The sequence below is a fragment of the Gadus chalcogrammus genome, chromosome 4 (genome assembly GCF_026213295.1).
Source record: "Gadus chalcogrammus isolate NIFS_2021 chromosome 4, NIFS_Gcha_1.0, whole genome shotgun sequence".
NCBI classification, from domain to species: Eukaryota; Metazoa; Chordata; class Actinopteri; order Gadiformes; family Gadidae; genus Gadus; species Gadus chalcogrammus.
The window spans coordinates 5,431,214-5,450,245 of NC_079415.1; the positions used below are offsets into that span (position 1 = coordinate 5,431,214).

Genomic DNA, 19,032 nt, shown 5'->3' on the forward strand with positions numbered 1-19,032 from the left:
GATCCGTAGGGGATTAGGTCAGGGTGGCGCCAGCAGGAAACTCAAGACGTCCCGATGACCTCCATAGTAACTAACCTCCACTCGGCCGTGTGTGGGTTTGTGTGTGTGTGTGTGTGTATATGCGCAGGTGTGTCGGTATCATCTTCCTTCTTAAAGAACTAAGGACAGGTGTCCTATGGTCACCGTGGCAACCGCTTGTTGCCGATTGTAGCCGATAATGACATTTCTTCCACTTATTCTTTGTCTGCGGGCTCGTGTGTGTGTGTGTGTGTGTGTGTGTCTGTCTGTCTGTGCGTCTGTGTGTGTGTCTGTGTGTGTGCGTCCAGGTGCTGAAGGACATGATGGGACCTCGTCATCTTTCTCTGATCCAGGAGGAGTCAGGCAGTAGAGAAAGGTATGTGTGTGTGTGTGTGTGTGTGTGTGTGTGTGTGTGTGTGTGTGTGTGTGTGTGTGTGTGTGTGTGTGTGTGTGTGTGTGTGTGTGTGTGTGTGTGTGTGTGTTTGCGTGTGTGTGTGTGTGTGTGTGTGTGTGTGTGTGTGTGTGTGTGTGTATGTATGTGTGTGTGTGTGTGTGTGTGTGTTGTTTTACTTACCAGCTAACTCTGTCCTTATTGCAGGGCTCCGTTACACTGAAAACAAATCTGAATGGAACCAGAGCCTGGAAGTCAACATCTTTGTTTACTGAGTGCACGGTTGTGTGTGTGTGTGTGTGTGTGTGCGTGCATGTGTGTCTATGTCTGCGTGCATGTGTGTGTGGGTGTGTGTGTGTTTGTTCAATATAATTCCATTCCATTCAATTCAAGAGATTTATTGGCGTGGAACTATACATTGAACTTTTCAAAGCAGTTAAAATAACTGAACAAAGGCGAAAAAACAAAAGCCGACTTGGAAAATATAGAAATGTAAATACATTAAAAAAGAAGAGAAAATCGAATCCAAAGAAACAATGAAGTAGAATGTAAATACTATACAAATGTGTATAAATTCTACATAAGATAAATTGTTCCCTCCCTCACTCTTTCTTTCTGTCTCTCCCTCTCTCCCACTCCCTCTCTCTCTCTCTCTCTCTGTCTCTCTCTCTCTCTCTCTGTCTCTCTCTCTCTCTCTCTGTCTCTCTCTCTCTCCCTCCATCCATCGCCCTACCCCCCCCTCTCTCTCTCCCACTCTCTCTCTCTCTCTCTCCCACCTCCTACCTCCCTCCCTCCCCCCCCCCCCCCCTCTCTCTCTCTCTCTCTCTCTCTCTCTCTCTCTCTCTCTCTCTCTCTCTCTCTCTCTCTCTCAGTACGGGTGTGTTTCCTCCCCTCTCTGGCGCCCCCCAGAGGTCCCCAGCAGCCGAGCGGCCGAGAGGGCGAGAGGGGAGAAGGAGGGAGATCAGAGAGCAGGAGGAAGAGGAAGGGGAGGGAGGAGGGAGGGAGGAGGAGGAGGAAGAGGTATCGGTGAAGGAGGAGGAGGAGAGCGAGAGGGGAGGCGATCCGGCGACGCTGGCTCTCTATGAGGAGCACAGGAGGCTGGAGGACAGCAGGTGTCTACTGGAGGAGGTAAAGAACTACAAAACAGCCTCCATTTTGAGGGAAGGGAAGTTGGAGGCCCTCTGCAATGAATAGCTGGTCTTAGGCCCAATCCCATTTCTACCCCTTCCCCTTGCCCCTTCAAAACAAGGGGGACGGGTAAGGGTAAGGGGTAAGGGGTAGAAATGGGATTGGGCCTTAGTTTCTGGTCCTACTTTAGACTCCAGCGACCAAATTTGGAGGACGATTATTTATGCACATCAGGAATCAAAATAAATGTGAATGGGAATGGATGTTTATGAATAACATATTGTTACGCCTTCAATTATGACGTTTACAGTAGTTTACAGATACAAACACAAACCTTCACGTTGGACCTGAGCATAAACAGCGAATGAGAGGGAGCTACAACTTATACTACTTAAAGTGTAATTCCGGCTAAATTTAACCCAGGGTCTTTCTCGGAATGAAGACCCCTAAAACAAGCCCTCCAGACACTTTTTTTTCGTTGTTAATCGAGTATAAAGCTTGCCCCCAAGTGCCCGGAGAAATGTAACAGCACAAATGGCTTGCATGTTATTGGCTAGGGGCAGTTCTCAACACTTTTTAACCACTAATATTGCTAAAAATAGCACCAAACCTCTGCAGTAACTTGAGTAGGGTCTCTACACATAAAAAGTTGCCAAAATGTTTAAAAGAGTCATGAGGGGAGATTGTTAAGTTAAATTAGTTGGTGCCTCAATTAAATTATTCACAGTAGCTGGTTATCGGCTTGTGTGGACTTCCTGGAAACATGGACCTACCGGTAAGGCACAGACTTTTTTTTCAGTCTTTTTTAATAAACTCCCGGAACGCTAACTAAGTTTTTGATTCTTTGTTTTATGTGAAGGGATCCTAGTCATGCTACTGCAGAGGTTTGGTGCTATTTTGAGCAATATTGGTGGTTAAGAAATGCTGATTTCCAAGCGTTCACTGTGGCCCTAGCCAATAACATGGAAGCCATTTGGGCTGTTATATTGCTCCGGGCATTCCAAGCTCTATACTCGATTATCAATGAAAAATGTGTCTGGAGGGCTTATTTTATGGGTCTTCATGCCGAAAACGACCCTGGGTAAAATTTTCTTGCCCATAGTATTCATGTGGAACTCTTTCTTATAATCCTGTTTATGTTGTATGTGTATGTTATGTGTGATGTCTTTGAGCTACTGGGACCTCGAATTTCCCCTTGGGGATTAATGGAGTATCTATCTATCTATCTATCTATCTATCTATCTATCTATCTATCTATCTATCTATCTATCTATCTATCTATCTATCTATCTATCTATCTATCTATCTATCTATCTATCCATCCATCCATCCATCCATCCATCCATCCATCCATCCATCCATCCATCCATCCATCCATCCATCCATCCATCCATCCATCCATCCATCCATCCATCCATCCATCCATCCATCCATCCATCCATCCATCCATCCATCCATCCATCCATCCATCCATCCATCCATCATCATCATCATCATATGATCTGTCAACAGCTGACCCTCATCGAGGCTGACCTCCGTCAGTCAGACCTTCTGGATGTGGGGCGACAGAGAGAGCGAGCGTTCCTCCACGAGACGGACAACCGCATGCGGTGGCAGAGCCTGCTCCACCTCAGCCTCAGCCAGCGGGTCACTAGGTACCGTACACCATCAGCCCCGGCCCCTCCACCACCTCCACCATCACCACCACTATCATCACCGGCTGTGTTATATTGACACAATGGTTCACAACGATTTTTTAATTGAACGCATTTTTGAAGCAGTCATGGTACGCCCCTGCAAAACAGCTGATTGGTTATAAAGGTATCTCCCACCGTCTCCAACAGACCCTGGGTAACCAGCTACTTCCGGAAGTATCCCATGCATATCTACTGTCTCCCCATCCAAGACGTCCCCCGCAGGAGAATCAAGAACCCGACGAGCAGGAGATGAGGACGAATACTGACCGATGATGTTTCGATGAGGAACATAATGGTCAAACCGTAACACAGCCTGTGTCTCCATCTAGTGGCAATTTAGTGCAACTAAATTAGAAACTGGTTTACAATAAGTTCTTGCTAATGCTATGGTTTTATTTGTTATTTTTGTGGTTGGTATATGTTGGTTTGGGTTTTAATCCTGTGAGTGGGAGATGTTGACTTGTCCTGGTTTTTCCTTTTTTTACATTATGTATAAAATCTAGTCCTACTAATATACATTTGTTATGTACTTGTGCAACGAAATAAATACAAACACAATACTATCACTTTGTCTCTTCTTCGTTGCTTCATTTAGTCAGCATCTCATCTCTCTCTCTCTCGCTCTCTCTCTCTCTCTCTCTCTCTCTCTCTCTCTCTCTCTCTCTCTCTCTCTCTCTCTCTCTCTCTCTCTCTCTCTCTCTCTCTCTCTAACGTGGGCAATGTTAATTTAATGCAAAGCAACTTCACCACAAATAACCTTCATTCACAATATCCTTCAGGCTGGGTCACGTGGGCGGTCGACCAGGCCTCGCCCCCCTCCCGGTGGGGTGGTGACGTCAGCAGAGGAGGTTGATTTAGCGCGGGGACGCGCGGCCTCTCTCTCTGAGCCGCCGGTGACAGCAAAGAGGAGCCGCCATCTTACGTTCTTCTCACAGTGAGTCGCGCTTCTTCTCTAAATGCGGCACAGTGTCTACCGTAACGTGGACAGATTTAACGGGCATTTCCGTCGGGTGGCCGGACCTGTTAAATGCGGTGTTTACGTGGTTTATTTCCCCGTATTTAACGGCTTTTATCACCTTCCACCTTGGGACGGTCAAGCTAGCACGTTAGCTAGCCTCGTCTTTAGCTCTTTTTGCTAGCAAGTGTGCGTGCTCTCTGCGCATGCGAGTTACAGACTTCGTTTAAGTCCTTGAGTTCCATTTAGAAATGTACTCACTTTTCTAGTGAGTGTTGGTGTTAGAATGCATGTTTAAAACGCCTGCATCGATGAGGCCTGATGTCTGGGCAGGCTACATGTGACATTGACTCCGGGGGTCAGGGGTCAACCGTCGAAGAGCGTGTCATCGGGGCCAGGGGTCAACCATCGTGACGCTCTAAGGCGCTGTCTGTTAAACCTCTCCCTCTTCGCTCCCTCAGTACACCGCCGCCCGACAGGACACGATGTACCCCACCGCCCTCACGCAGCTGGCCCGGGCTAACCCGTTCAGCGCCCCGCTGTTCAGCCTCCAGCGGGCGGAGGAGCTCCAGCAGACCCCCGCAGCGGGTCCCGCAACCCGTCGTCTGGCCGCCGCCGCCACCGCAGGTAACGTGACGGGTCGGTCCCTCTGAAGGACTGGAAAGCAGAACCTCCGCAGGCTAGCGCGGTGTTAGCGTTAGCAGCTGTAGCTAGCTCTGCTCTTTAGCCTAGCCTGTTAGCGAGGTCATCCGTGAGTTTGGGTTGCGGGTTATTCTCCTGCTCCGGTAGTACCGGCGCCACCCGACGTCTACAGCGGCGGTACGTGTGCTAAGGTCCCCTGGACGTCGTTCCTCTGGAGAGTCGATGACCTCCAGCAGGGCTTATCGGCCTCCTGTTGGAGCACAGTGGCCGTGGAGGACACGGAAGGGCAAATCGGGAGCGGTTACCTGAAGGGCCGGTTAGGGTCGCTCCTTAACCTGCGTCGTCCAAACCATTGGAAGACTGTCAGACCGTGTCAGGCGTGGTTTACCGCACCACTCCTCGGTGAACAATACCGCAGTGGACGTCCGCCGCGAGTCGCAACTAGCAGGGGGTTGTGGAATAGTGTTGCCTGGCTTGTGAGCTTAGTCGGTTCGTTATGCAAGACCTTGCATGAAACATTAGCCAGGAGGAAACGAGACCTTTTGAGGGGTTAATTTTTTCCGACGTTTTTAGTGTCTAGTAATGTACTCTTCTTCTCTTGCCTCTACTACGCCCATCTGTTGGTGGTTACCCAGAACTCAATCACTGGTCTCCCATGTTTTTGTGGATAGTGAGTGTTATCCTGTGTTTCCTCAGAGGGGGACAGTTGTGAGTTTGGCTCCCAGAAGTACCTGCTCCTTTGTGGATTTGGTGGCATTGTGAGCTGTGGCCTCACGCACACGGCTGTGGTGCCCCTCGATCTGGTCAAGTGCAGATTGCAGGTCTGTCTTTAGCATGGTGTCCTACGTGAAATAAAACCCCAACCGAACGCCCCTCCCACTCTCTCCCCGCACCGACCTCTGATCACTGCATGGGAGTCGAATTGCGGAGGTCGACTCGTCGGGACGTTGTTGTTGTGTTGGTGTTTTCATAATCCACTGATCCCTTTTGATTTACTTTGTTGTTGATCAACACGGCATGGAAAATGTGTTATTCCTGATTCATCCCACCGGCCGTCATGTCCCTCACCCTTTTCCACCCCCTGCCCACACTTGTTGACCCCCAACAGAGGACTTTATAAGTAAAGGTTGACGTGGACACTGGAGGAATCCAGCCTTACGGTTGACCTTCCTATGTTTGACACTGAAACATTCCCAGAATGCACTGCCTGAATATATAGGTCTATGTATACCCTACTGCAGCTGGCATTGACTGACTGATCATTAACCGAATGTCAGATGTATTCTGCTGAATAGTTTCTAGGGTAAACTGGTAACTTCTCAGGGTTGAGGGGAGTCGAAAGGTCCGGCTGAACTAAACGTTAAGTGTTCTCGCTCAATCATTTGCAGATAAAAAAAGTATGTTTTTTTTCTTTTCTTATTTTTTCTAATCATCAACCATACAAAGTTCATATTAAATCACGTGTTTAATGATTGCTGGGTGTTTATCCTAATGATGGTGGCATGCTGGTGTCGGAGCCGATCATAAGGGACGAGTCATCACCGTGACTCCTCCTCTTATGTGGCTCCAGATCTGTGATTGGTCCGCATGTGACCCTGCATGTGTGCATGTGTGTGTCCTCCCCTTTTGCTACAGACGATGTGAGCTGCGCATTTGGCTCCAATAAGTACTATGCGATGTGTGGCTTTGGGGGTATCCTGAGCTGTGGGCTCACCCACACGGCCGTGGTGCCCCTTGACCTCGTCAAGTGCCGCCTGCAGGTTTGTGAGCCTGCTCAGCCAATCAGGAGCGGCGGCCGTCGGCCACACTGCCTTCTGTGGTTACTGCACCTTGTAGTGGATGGCCGTCAGGTTAACACTTGATGGCCAATCTATGCTGTACAAACGTAGGACTGCTAGACTCCTAAAGTAGTTACCTTTTAAGATGGTATTTGTAAGAGTAGGACGTTTCAGCAGGATGCAGTACATTGCAGCCTAGTATTTAATTTAACCCGTTTGAATTGGCAAACCCCATCAAACTTCCTAAAAGTAGGACATGGTGAATAGTAACAATTATATAATTACTAATGACAATTTAAGACATTGGTAACCGCAAAAGTTATTAAACTTTTAGCTCTTTGAGTTAATATTTGGTAGCCTCCACATGCATGCGAGCGTCCAGCCTCGTTTGGCTCCTCATCCGTCTCCCCCCCCCCCCCCCCCCCCCCCCCAAAGGTGGACCCCGACAAGTACAAGTCCATCGGGAACGGCTTCAGGCTCACCGTCAGGGAGGATGGAGCCCGCGGCCTGGCCAAGGGATGGGCACCCACCTTCATCGGTTACTCCATGCAGGGACTCTGCAAGTTTGGCTTCTATGAGGTCTTCAAGATCTTCTACAGCGACCTGATGGGAGAGGTGAGCCCTCAGTCAAGGTCTTCAGGAAAAACGCAACGGTATTATGTTTTAAAATGTGTCTGAGGCAGAAGACACTGTCTATTTTTTTGCAGAGGGAAGCTATGTAGTAAGGGTCAGCATTGTAATCTTTAGTGTAGGGTTTGTACCGTTGTCGTAGCTTCTTGTCTCTGGTACAATCCTATTTACATTAAAGGCACTTGGCAGACTCTTTTATTCAAAACAACTTGTATATCGCTGTCGGTACAGTGAGGATGTTCATACAACCAAGGGACAAGCACTAACAATTGCTAGGTTATCATCCCCTGTATAAAACAAAGATAGCCAGGATAAGATGTTACATTATTATTCTAAGTACTATTTAGTCCTGGCACAACACGCTCCTTAGATCCACTTCTGGAGGAGCTGCTGTCAGTCCCTGGCAGTGAGCTCCTCGCAGCTTCCTGCTGTACAGTCGGAGGTGCTTGAGTCATTGGCGTGTGAGATCAGTCTACCTGCCTCTCAGCCACCCTGCTGCACTGGCAACCCTGCCCTCTACAGGCGGGGAGCTCCCACTGCAGTTAGGCTGGGGGGCGGACACCAAAACCAGTAGCTAGTCCGTTTAGATTTGGATTTGTTTGTGAAACATGCAAATGTAATGGATGCTCTGTAGGGATACAATATAACTAGAGGTCCATGGCAGGAGGTTCTGGGGTTAAAGATGTATCTGATGCATACACTGTAAGTAAGGCTGGGGCTTCTTCCCCCTTGGGTCTCTTCTAAAATAGCCCCGTCTGTAAAGAAGGATCCCTGTTACGATATCTAAAAATAAGGACCATATAGTTCATCCATATCGAGTGTGTTGGATGTCGTTGAGGCTGTGGCTCTGGGTTGCGTAGTAGAATATGAGCCCTTTAAACCTTTATCCAACATCTCGCCAAGATTCCATGGTCGTTTTGAGTTTTTAAATTCCAAGAAGTCTCTTGGATTTATGAGGGATATATTCTTTGCCATATTTTGTTATGAACCAATGCATTCTTGTGATCCGAACATCTATCCGATGTTATGACCACTTGAATTCTTCTGAAACAGAACACCTACCTTTTACCTGATGTTGTGAACAAATTAATTCATGTAAACAAAACGCCTAACTCGTATTATGAATCCATGTCCGCAGAAGACCACTTATCTGTTCTGGATGTCCCTGTACTGATATTATGAACACACAAGTTCTCTTCAACAGAACACATCCTCATTATGAACACATGAATTAATGTCACCAGAGGACATACCTGTATGGATGTTATGAACACATGAATCCATGTATGCAGGACAACACCTACCTGTGGAGGTCGTCCCTGTACTGATGTTGTTATGAACACATGAATCCATGTCTGCAGGAGAACACCTACCTGTGGAGGACGTCCCTGTACCTGGCGGCTTCTGCCAGCGCTGAGTTCTTCGCCGACATCGCCCTGGCGCCCATGGAGGCGTGCAAGGTCCGCATCCAGACCAAGCCCGGCTACGCCAACACCCTCAGGGAGTGTGCCCCCAAGATGTACGCCGAGGAGGGCGTCTGGGCGTAAGTCGAGTCCCTTCTTCAGGAGGATTGGTGGTAAAGCTGCTGCCAACGTTTTGGTCCTTTTTTACTTTTGATGGTGAAGTTAGGTAGAGCTCTTTTTGCAGAGGGAAGCCATGTTGTAAAAGTTAGTATTGTTATCTTTTAGTGAAGCTTTGTTTAGATGTAGCTCCAACTTTCTTGGTTGGGGGGGGGGGGGGGGGGGGGGGGGGGGGAAATTAGAATCTCTGCTAAATCAATACTAGCAACACGCTCCTTAGATCCACTTCTGGAGGAGCTGCTGTCAGTCCCTGGCAGTGAGCTCCTCGCAGCTTCCTGCTGTACAGTCGGAGGTGCTTGAGTCATTGGCGTGTGAGATCAGTCTACCTGCCTCTCAGCCCCCCTGCTGCACTGGCAACCCTGCCCTCTACAGGCGGGGAGCTCCCACTGCAGCTAGGCTGGGGGGCGGACACCAAAACCAGTAGCTAGTCCGTTTAGATTTACGTCAACTGTCAAAGGGGACATTTCATTTAGGGAAAGAGTAGGTTGTTGCATGTGGACCCGGTGCCTTTTGTTGTTGCTTCTAGATGCATGAACTCTTCCCTGTGTCCTTCAGCTTCTACAAGGGCGTGGTTCCTCTGTGGATGAGGCAGATCCCCTACACCATGATGAAGTTCGCCTGCTTTGAGCGCACGGTGGAGCTGCTCTACAAGTACGCCGTGCCCAAGCCCCGCAGCGAGTGCTCCAAGTCGGAGCAGCTGATCGTCACCTTCACGGCCGGCTACATCGGTAAGGGGCGCCCGCAGACCTGTCACTAACGGGGTGCATGGGAAAAGCGTTGCTCTGGGAAGCCTTCTGCTGACGGGATGCGTGGAAGCTTGTGTTGATGATCCGGGATTCACTCGAGTCCTGTATCAAGTACAGATGACATCATTATCAAGTACAGATGACATCATTATCAAGTACAGATGACATCAGTATCAAGTGCACACAACACTAGTATCAAGTGCACACAACACTAGTTTAAGTCCTGTATTAAGTACACATGACGACATTTACTGCTTGATGCTTCAGAAATTCTACTTCCTACGTTTTCATGGCTCTGGATAAATGAATACTAGTTAATCTTGGGCGACGGCCAGAAGAGACCATATTTGAAATTGAGTCACTACGGGCTCGGCTAACATATGATATGATTGTGCAATAATTGATGGCATTAGATAAACAAGAATTGATTTATCGCCTTGTATTTCACCAGAGCAGCACGAAAAGTCGTATCTCGACCTTCCTCAGTCGATGGAATGAGAATCTCTGCCAAATGAACTTTAGGATGAACACTAGCAACACGCTCCTTAGATCCACCTCTGGAGGAGCTGCTGTCAGTCCCTGGCAGTGAGCTCCTCGCAGCTTCCTGCTGTACAGTCGGAGGTGCTTGAGTCATTGGCGTGTGAGATCAGTCTACCTGCCTCTCAGCCCCCCTGCTGCACTGGCAACTCTGCCCTCTACAGGCGGGGAGCTCCCACTGCAGCTAGGCTGGGGGGCGGACATACTATCATACAGACTTTGTTTTAAAATGTTTCTCGAGAAAAATAATCACTAGTTTAATCGTTGGTTGCGTTCCTCCTCAGTCAATCAACAGATGCTGTCATTTGTCAGCCAGGCCACCAGAGGGCATGATTGTGTCTCATCGTTCATTTATGTACTGATACAAATTAACCCGTGTCCTGTATTCGTCATGCTTTTCCTCAACCAGCTCTCGTTTTAAAATGCATTTCCCACACTGCTAGCATCGGGTATGCTGTGATACTGGTCTAAATGCTAGCGTGGAGTAGTCACCCTTGTGAGGAGCTGAGGGTCACGTTCTTATTACCAGAGGGAGCTGGGGTTGGGTGGTTCTGCTGGGGTTGGGTGGTTCTGCTGGGGTTGGGTGGTTCTAACGGTCCACCTGACGCCTCTCCCCCGTCCCCTCCAGCCGGTGTGTTCTGTGCCATCGTGTCCCACCCGGCCGACTCCGTCGTGTCCGTGCTCAACAAGGAGAGCGGTAGCACCGCCACCCAGGTGCTGAAGAAGCTGGGGCCCAAAGGTCAGTACCGGGCCACGCCCTCATTCTGTTCTGGTTGGCCGAGAACTCTCATTTTGGATTAGCTATTCTTTTCATGTTTGTATCGCATCCTCCATAAGAGGAGCTTAATCATTGAGACTTAAAATACCTCATTCAGGTTTCTAATCGATGTTGGAGGCAACAAACATGTCTGTCCTGATAAGGCATTTATTTTGGCTAAATGGGACCCTTGCATCTTTTAGTTTTAATTTAATGTAACCCTGGGTTTGTTTACTTTTTACCAACCATACGTCTAATCTGGCCACCATAGAATGGTAGCTGTTGAATAATGTGTATTGGCAGTAGATCTCAAATTCATGGCATTCATTTTACTTTAGTTCTAAACATCCCAAGTCAGGCGCTGGGATCTTGTTCATGTTTCTTATGGCAAGGGTTTGAGGATATCTGCTAAATAAGGATTCAAGCTAGCAACACGCTCCTTAGATCCACCTCTGGAGGAGCTGCTGTCAGTCCCTGGCAGTGAGCTCCTCGCAGCTTCCTGCTGTACAGTCGGAGGTGCTTGAGTCATTGGCGTGTGAGATCAGTCTACCTGCCTCTCAGCCACCCTGCTGCACTGGCAACTCTGCCCTCTACAGGCGGGGAGCTCCCACTGCAGCTAGGCTGGGGGGCGGACAACTATCATACTAATATTTAGTCAGAAATGTTGAATCTTTTGATTTTATGATTTTTATTTTTTTATTTGGTCAAAGTTCTTATTCTTGACATTAGACTATCAATTGGCTATCAAGTAGCCAACTAATACTGAATAAATTACAATTAAAATGAGTCAGAAATGTTTTTTTTCTTTTTAATGACGTTCAGCCTAATGCATAAAAATAGCAAGCTCTGATCTTAACCAATCAGAGCTCTCCTCTTCACCTGTTGAGCTACGGCTGTACTGACCCCTTCTCCCCCCCCGCCCCGCCCCCCCAGGAGTGTGGAAGGGCCTGGTCGCCCGTATCATCATGATCGGTACCCTGACCGCGCTGCAGTGGTTCATCTACGACTCGGTGAAGGTCTACTTCCGCCTGCCCCGCCCCCCTCCCCCCGAGATGCCCGAGTCCCTGAAGAAGAAGCTGGGGCTGACCGAGTAACGAGACACTACCACCGCCGCCTCGACTCCACCCTGACCCCCACCGACCACACCCAAACCTCCACCTACCCGGCCCACCCAATTGGACTCCACTGCGCCCCCGATGGGCCCCCCCCCCCCCAGAGTGTTCTCTATATTTATGTTGCTCCAGCCCCGCGCTGCTACTCGTGTATATTTAACAGGGAGACTTTAGGTGGAGAAGGGTGGTGCATCCCTGGCTTCACCGCTGGGGGTGGGCTGGAATATTCCGATGTAGAAACAGTCTGATTTTATCCTGTCATTAGTTATGTGAGGAATTCTAAATAAAAGAATTTATTCCCTGGGAAATTAACGTTGTTGGGAGTGTTTCTTGTGAGATCTTTCAGTGTTTTGTTTGTTACATTTTCTACTGCAGATATTGACTCTCAAACGGCCCCAATTACATCACCAGGTGTGATTAGCCATTACCAGCTGGCACTTAATGTACACACTTATAGAATGTCGTCAGCCTGGCACTTAAAAATCATACCTGCCATAGTGTAGCGTCTTATCCTAGCTATCTGTATACGGGGAATGGGTTAACCTAGCGATTTTTAGTGCATGGCCGTTGGTTCTATGAACATCCTTACTATACCGACAGCGCTATATTGTTTCTCTTCAGACAAATGTACTGGAGTTGATTTGGATAAAAGTATAGGCTGATTGAAATACTGCCCGTTTTTGTGACAGTAGGCGTGGCCACCTAGATGCATGCTGGATAGATCAGTCTTAACAGCCCACCCACTGGACAACTGTTAATCCATCCCATCATACGTGTGGACACGGGCACTTGTGATGTCACCATAACACACAGGCAGATTTTCAAACGTCTTGTTACGGCTAATCACTCACAGCTGGTGGTATAATACGGGCGGAACGTAAGTATCTAAACTAAAGGGTTTATGATCGAAACGTGCTCAGCCGTGTGGTAATCCATTTCAGTCCACTCTTGCTCCCCCCCCCCCCGTCACAGCGAGGGGATATAAAACCAACTGCAGCTTCAACTCCAGCCACCAGAGGCCGCCACTGTGACAACTTTAAGATTATAAAACAAAAGCCCCACAAACAAGGTATGCCTTTTGCCCCTTTTTCTGCATTCGTGTTACCAGTTTTGTTGCCAGAAGCCACGTGTTCCTGGGGTGAGGACTGCTCTCCCGCGCATGTGCACTGCTGAGCTGTTTGGACCGAACGCATCTCCTCTCTGGAGGTCGACCGGTTGCTCCAGTGTCTCCTCCTAATGGTCCCCCATTGCAAGGCTCTCGGGCCCGCAGCCTCAACATAGTAGGCATACATGCGTTGCGATGCGTTACCGACCTATCATTGTCATTTCCATCCACTCAGCAGCTGATTGAAATACGTTTTCCATGTGCTGGTGCCTGCGAAATGGGTGTAGTTCAGGAGGTCGGTAATGGAGTGAAAATGTAGTTTACGTGACCATATTCAGCACGTCAGAATATGAAAAGAGACTAGGTTTTGTCATTTATTTTGGCCAGAAATGCATGAACTGGGACGTGTTCCTAAAAGCTGTTGCCAAAGCTGAAACCTGAAACCAGTGAACTGTCCTTATTTTCCTTTCTAGAACCGCATATTTAATTCATGGACATTTCCTCAAACTCTACTCCTCTTTTTAGCCTTCACACTGAAATATTGATTATGGATTGGTATTATGATTTGAACGAGAAGCCGTGCACAACTTAATTTGCTGCAGCAAAGAAAGGTTTTGATGAAGATAAATTATTGTCAAATCATAAAAGTATAATTGGCTGCCATTAATAAAAAATGAGTTGTAATAGACGTCGTTGCTGCAGGTGTGTGGCTAATGCAAACTCCTGTAGCACATTAGTAGCACTTTATCTCAACCTAGTGCCAAGATCTGTATACGGAACTTAACATCTTCAAAATGTCCAAGAATTCCCTAATAATAATAATAATAATAATAATAATAATAATACTTCCTCAATAATTAATAGTTCCCTAACACAAACAGCTGACTTGCAAATCCCAGCTTCTGGAACAAGCCCTTGTCATGAACTAATGATTGCTGAAGTGCTCAGAGCCAGCAGGCGTTATGTAACGTGTTTGCTGAGGCAGAGCATCAAGGTGACCCCCTTCGTCAGACCGGGCGGTACATAATGGACGGCCCCTTGTGACTGCATACCAGCAGGACCTGATAACGGCCCTGATTCTGATGTCTATTCCGGGGGCTTGTCTGGAACGTTGGCTAGCAGAGGGGTGATGGAAACAGCTGTGTCGCGGGCGGGGGCCAGCTCTCTGAGCTCTGGCTAGGCAGAACCAGCTTTCCATGCTGCCCTACTTTGTTAGTCTGAATCACAGCAGTCCCTCTGGGCGCTTTCTACAAAAACATTGATGGATGCGGACAGCTGAACTCAGAGGAGAAGCAGAGAATAGAGCTTTAGCTAGGATTCAGCTTTCAGCCACACTGTCTTACACAGAGAAATAGTTTGGTTCCGTACTATTAAAACCAGAAATCCTATTTCATCCTAGCTATCTTTGTTGTATAAGGGGAACCTAGCAATTGTTAGAACATTCTTGCTGTACCTGCAGCGATATATTGTTGTTTCTCTTTCTACTGACAAATGTACTTATTGTTAGTCGTTTTTTTGCAAAAAAGTGTCTGCTAAATGTAAATGTATAAGGATTGTATATAGTCTTTGTTAAGTCAAATATCAAGGTCAAAAGTCCAAGAAAACTCCCCAGAACAGACAAGAACAGCCCTTGGAAGTCTGACACACAAACTAGCCTTCAAACTGCGCTCGAACGAAATTGAAAAAAACAGCAATCTGTGTTCTAGTTTCCCCACAATATCAGGTTTCATTTCCAGAAGGATATCTCTTGTCCTCAGAAACACTGCGGGGGGGGAGGGAGGGGTGTTCACAGAGTCCACCCATTGTCTCCCCACCCTGGAACTGGTCTGGAGGTCACCCTGAAGTCCTGGGCCCAGTCCACGTGGTTGGGGGGGGGGGGGGGGGGGGGGCTTAGCACAGCGGGGGTTGGAGGAATGTTTTGCTGGAGGCGTCGTTTGTTCCAGCTGAGCAAGAGGGGACTGGAGATGGAAGGGTGAACTGGGAGGGTAGCTAGACAGGAGAGGGGACAACAGATCTCCACACTTGAAATCTAAAACTAGATGTCTGCAACATCTTCCCTCAGGCTGAATCGGATTATCTTGCTCACACAACCTAATGAGTGTTGAATCTCTAAACACAACCTAATGAGCCTTGTATTACTAAACACAACACAATAAGCATTATATTACTAAACGGCATGACAGAAAAACAACTTGTCAACGTGTTGAAGTTGTTAGAAAGTCAACTTGTTGTAATGGCAGCAAGGTCATTGATGTTGAGTTACTACTCTGGCAGCTGCATGGTAGGGAGCTTTCCCCTTTAAATCCCCTCTGACTGGAGAGGATGCAATTACATGGTCTTCTTTACTGGTTTATCATTCGTTAGGTTCTGCAAATAAAGGTATAAAACTGCCGCTGCAAATCATTTCCTGCGCTTAACAAACGGACTCATGCCACATCAGAGCACAAGTGTAGTCCTAAACTAAAGAGTGCATCAGTGCTGTGGTCCAGACACTGGTTAATCGGTCGTTCCCTCCTCAGGCGTGTCTCTGCGTTATCATTTTGACGGTGGGGTTTGACGTCGGCCCTGTGGGGTCACAGGCCAGGCTGTCCTGGTGTGGGTCAGCTACGAGGCCCCCGTGGCAGTTCGGTAACGACCAGTCTTAACGACTCAGACGACGCATGATAATGACATCGAGTGACCCCCTTGTTTTACCGGACACGCACCGCACAGGAAACTCCCCCATCGTCTCGACAACGGTTGGGTTGGTGGGACACAGAGTAGTCGTTGAAAATGGTTCAAAGACTCAAACCTCACCTCCTACTCCCTTAACCCCCCCCCGACTACCTCTTACTCACTTATTGTCTGTTGTACGTCCTGGCATTAACTAAGTACTAGGCACTTGCAAGTACCATGCAACAAAGATAGCTAGGATAAGATGCTACACAATGCTATGGTAGCAAGTACGTAGTATACAGGGAATGGGTTAACCTAGCGATTGTTAGTGCTTGGCACTTGTTACTATGAACAACCTTACTGTACCGACAGCGATATATTGTTGCTTCTCTTTCTTTTGACAAAAGAACATATTGTAAGTCGCTTTGGATAAAAGCATCTGCTGAATGCCCTCAATGTCAATATGACTGGCTGTACTGAGTCGTGTTGAGCAGACGTTATCTTCTGGTTATTCAGGGGATTCCTCAGGAATGTCCAGAATCAACAGCTGCACTCCGGGGCTTAACTTCCTGTTTTCCCGAAACGTTCCCAAATAGGATGAGCAGGGATCTGCCTGAACAAGGGCTCACCAGATCTTTCTGCTCGGGGACACCACCTGTAGAATAAGGAGCTGGTCGATACAGGGACTGGTTCACATGAAAGGAACAGAACAGGAGCTGGAAGCACTGGGAGGATATTTAGTTCCAGTCAAATCCTCATGAATGCTCCTCCTGTCTCTTAAATAAACAGAGCGGGCAGGAAAATACGGGTCAGAGTGATCGCTCAAGACAGTTTAAGAAATGCGCAACGTGGGTCTGGCCTGGCAAAACTTGAACGTGTTTGTCTGTGTGTGTGTGTGTGTCTTTTTTTTGCGCATGTGTGCCTGTGTGTGTGTCTGTGCATGTGTGCATGTGCCTTTGTGTGTGTGTGCATGTGTCTTTGTGTGTGTGTGCACGTGTGTTCCTGTGTGTGTGTGTCTGTGTGTATACGCCTATGCCTGCATGTGTGTGTTGGTGTGTGTGTGCCTATTTGTGTGTGTCTGTGCATGCGTGTGTGTGTGCCTGTGTGTGTGTGTGTGTGTCTGTGCACGCATTACACTTTCAAAGATCCTTTGGAGATAAAGAAGCAATAAAATGTCAGCCAGCAGCAAAAACCTTCAGATGGCTCCAAGGTGGCCCCGCTCCCTGATAGACGACGTGTGTTACATGTCAACAAGCCCAGAGTCCGACCTTCCCCACGCCCCAAAGGACAGCATGGAGCGCGGAGGACCGCCCCGCTACGGTGGCTGGGTGTTACCCGGGCCCACGCATCACCGTTGCCCCCCAGAACACCGTCTTCTGGAGGGGAGGGGAGAACAGGAGACCAGTGACCCCCAGAAGACCACCTTCTGGAGGTGAGGGGAGACCAGCGTCACCGGTGACCCCCAGAAGACCACCTTCTGGAGGTGAGGGGAGACCAGCGTCACCGGTGACCCCCAGAAGACCACCTTCTGGAGGGGAGGGGAGACCAGCGTCACCGGTGACCCCCAGAAGACCACCTTCTGGAGGGGAGGGGAGACAAACGGCAGAAGGCTGCGTCGGTTAGTGTGGACATGTGATTGTGTGTTTGCGTGGACGTGTGACTGCGTGTGACACAGCTCCACCGTACATCAACACGGAGAACATTCTTTACATTGAACCCATCTAACCCTAGAACGTATGGCCCACACGGAGTCACATGTTCAATTAGGAAACGAAAGCCTTCCACGCATGGAGCCTTAGCTCATGACTTTAATTTCCACATTCCTTACTGTCTTGACCTAAATGTTGCAACCTAATAAGTCGGACAGAAGGGAAACAGTGCGTTCCCCAGCCTGTTGGCAGGCTGTAGGGATTCTTCATTACAGGGGTTGTGTGGTCTGACTGAGTGCGTGTGTGTGTTTGCTACCGCACTCCGTTTACAGGTCATGTGTAGCGCTGCAGTGGTACGAACAGCAGCTCTGGTGGGGCCTGGTGTTCAAGGGCATCACCGCTGCTCTGAGATCTGCGGTTCTGCGTCCGATGACGTCCACAGCAGCCCGGGAGAACCAGGGAGGAATGTTCCCTCGAAGGTCAGCCGCTCGATGGGGGTCGGTGAAGTCTTGTGGCGCAGGTGGTGATATGGTGGGTTGCGGTGGTCAGGGTGATGGGGGGGCGAAGGGGAGGTGGAGGAGGTGGGGATGGAGGAGGAGTAGTTGTGGAGGAGGAGTAGAGGTGGAGGAGGAGGAGCTGGCGGTGGAGGAGATTGTTTTGGTGGAGGAGGAGGTGGTGTTGGAGGAGGAAGAGGAGGTGGTGGTGGAGCTGATGGAGGAGGTGTGACGGAGGAAGGAGTGTGATGGTGGGGGCTGGCCACAGAGACACAGGGATGCAGACGTAGCCTGGGCCCATCCAGGCGTGAGGAGAAGGTCAGACTGTTATATAACGCTGTGATAGGCCACACCTCCTAGCGCACACCCCTGGCCCTCGTCTAATCACGTCGTCGGCTTCTCCCGTCCCTCTGCCCCCCCCCCCCCCCCCCCCCCCCCAACACAATGTCCTCTCCGCAGCTGACGGGCACCACTGAGGGGATCAGAATCCTCAGATCTGATTGGACCAAATAATAGTGAAAACATGCTCTGCCTCCACTGCCTCCTATTGGCTGGCGGGCCGCAGCATCACAGCGAGGGCCGTGTGCAGCATCAGGAGACGGAGGGGGGGAGGGACCCAGCCTGTCTCTCTCCCCCTACTCTCTCTCTCTGTATCCCCCCCCCCCCCTTCTCTCTGCCCTCTCTGTCCCCCTTTCTCTCTCTCCCCCTCCCTTTCTCTCTCTTCCTATCGCTCTCTCTACCCTCTTTGTCCCCCTTTCTCTCTACCCTCCTGCTCCCCCTCCCTTTCTCTCTCTGTATCCCCCCCCCCTTCTCTCTACCCTCTCTGTCCCCCTTTCTTTCCCCCTCCCCCCAATCCCACCCTGCTCCCCGCTCTGTCTCCCTTTCTCACTCTCCCCCTCGCTTTCTCTCTCTCCCCCCTCCCTTTCTCTCCCCTCTCTCTCTCTCCTCCCCCTTTCGCTCTCTCCTCCTCCCTTTCTCTTTCTCCCCCCCCCCTGCCTCTCTCTCCACCTATCTTTCTCCCTCTCTCCGTCTCCCTCCCCCTCCCTCCCCTCTCCCCCCCTCTCTCTCCCCCTCCCTCTCTCTGCTGATGAAGAGGGCAGGGAGAGAGGCTTCATTCATCACCACCGTGCTGTCAGCACACGGTGAAACAAAGGGACC

The 19,032-nt window shown here is 49.2% G+C and overlaps 1 protein-coding gene and 4 non-coding genes across 6 annotated transcripts; all 5 read left to right on the forward strand.

Moving 5' to 3' along the window:
• Positions 1-4,064: 4,064 nt before the first annotated feature.
• On the forward strand, positions 4,065-12,296 carry LOC130380633 (phosphate carrier protein, mitochondrial-like). Of its 2 annotated transcripts, none has more exons than XM_056587895.1 (8): positions 4,065-4,168; positions 4,651-4,816; positions 5,528-5,652; positions 7,045-7,224; positions 8,601-8,782; positions 9,375-9,547; positions 10,731-10,841; positions 11,793-12,296. In XM_056587895.1, the coding sequence occupies exons 2-8, from the start codon at positions 4,675-4,677 to the stop codon at positions 11,951-11,953; spliced, it is 1,074 nt and encodes a 357-aa protein (XP_056443870.1). In that variant the 5' UTR covers positions 4,065-4,168; positions 4,651-4,674; the 3' UTR covers positions 11,954-12,296. The 2 variants fall into 2 exon arrangements, with proteins under 2 accessions (XP_056443870.1, XP_056443871.1); XM_056587896.1 differs by lacking the exon at positions 5,528-5,652 and adding an exon at positions 6,467-6,591.
• Positions 7,596-7,802, forward strand: LOC130381903 (small nucleolar RNA SNORA53). Its single transcript, XR_008895529.1, has one exon. It is a non-coding gene; the product is annotated as a small nucleolar RNA SNORA53 (small nucleolar RNA).
• LOC130381902 (small nucleolar RNA SNORA53) lies at positions 9,026-9,232 on the forward strand. Its single transcript, XR_008895528.1, has one exon. It is a non-coding gene; the product is annotated as a small nucleolar RNA SNORA53 (small nucleolar RNA).
• On the forward strand, positions 10,101-10,307 carry LOC130381899 (small nucleolar RNA SNORA53). The gene has a single exon (XR_008895525.1). It is a non-coding gene; the product is annotated as a small nucleolar RNA SNORA53 (small nucleolar RNA).
• Positions 11,290-11,496, forward strand: LOC130381900 (small nucleolar RNA SNORA53). Its single transcript, XR_008895526.1, has one exon. It is a non-coding gene; the product is annotated as a small nucleolar RNA SNORA53 (small nucleolar RNA).
• Positions 12,297-19,032: the final 6,736 nt, after the last annotated feature.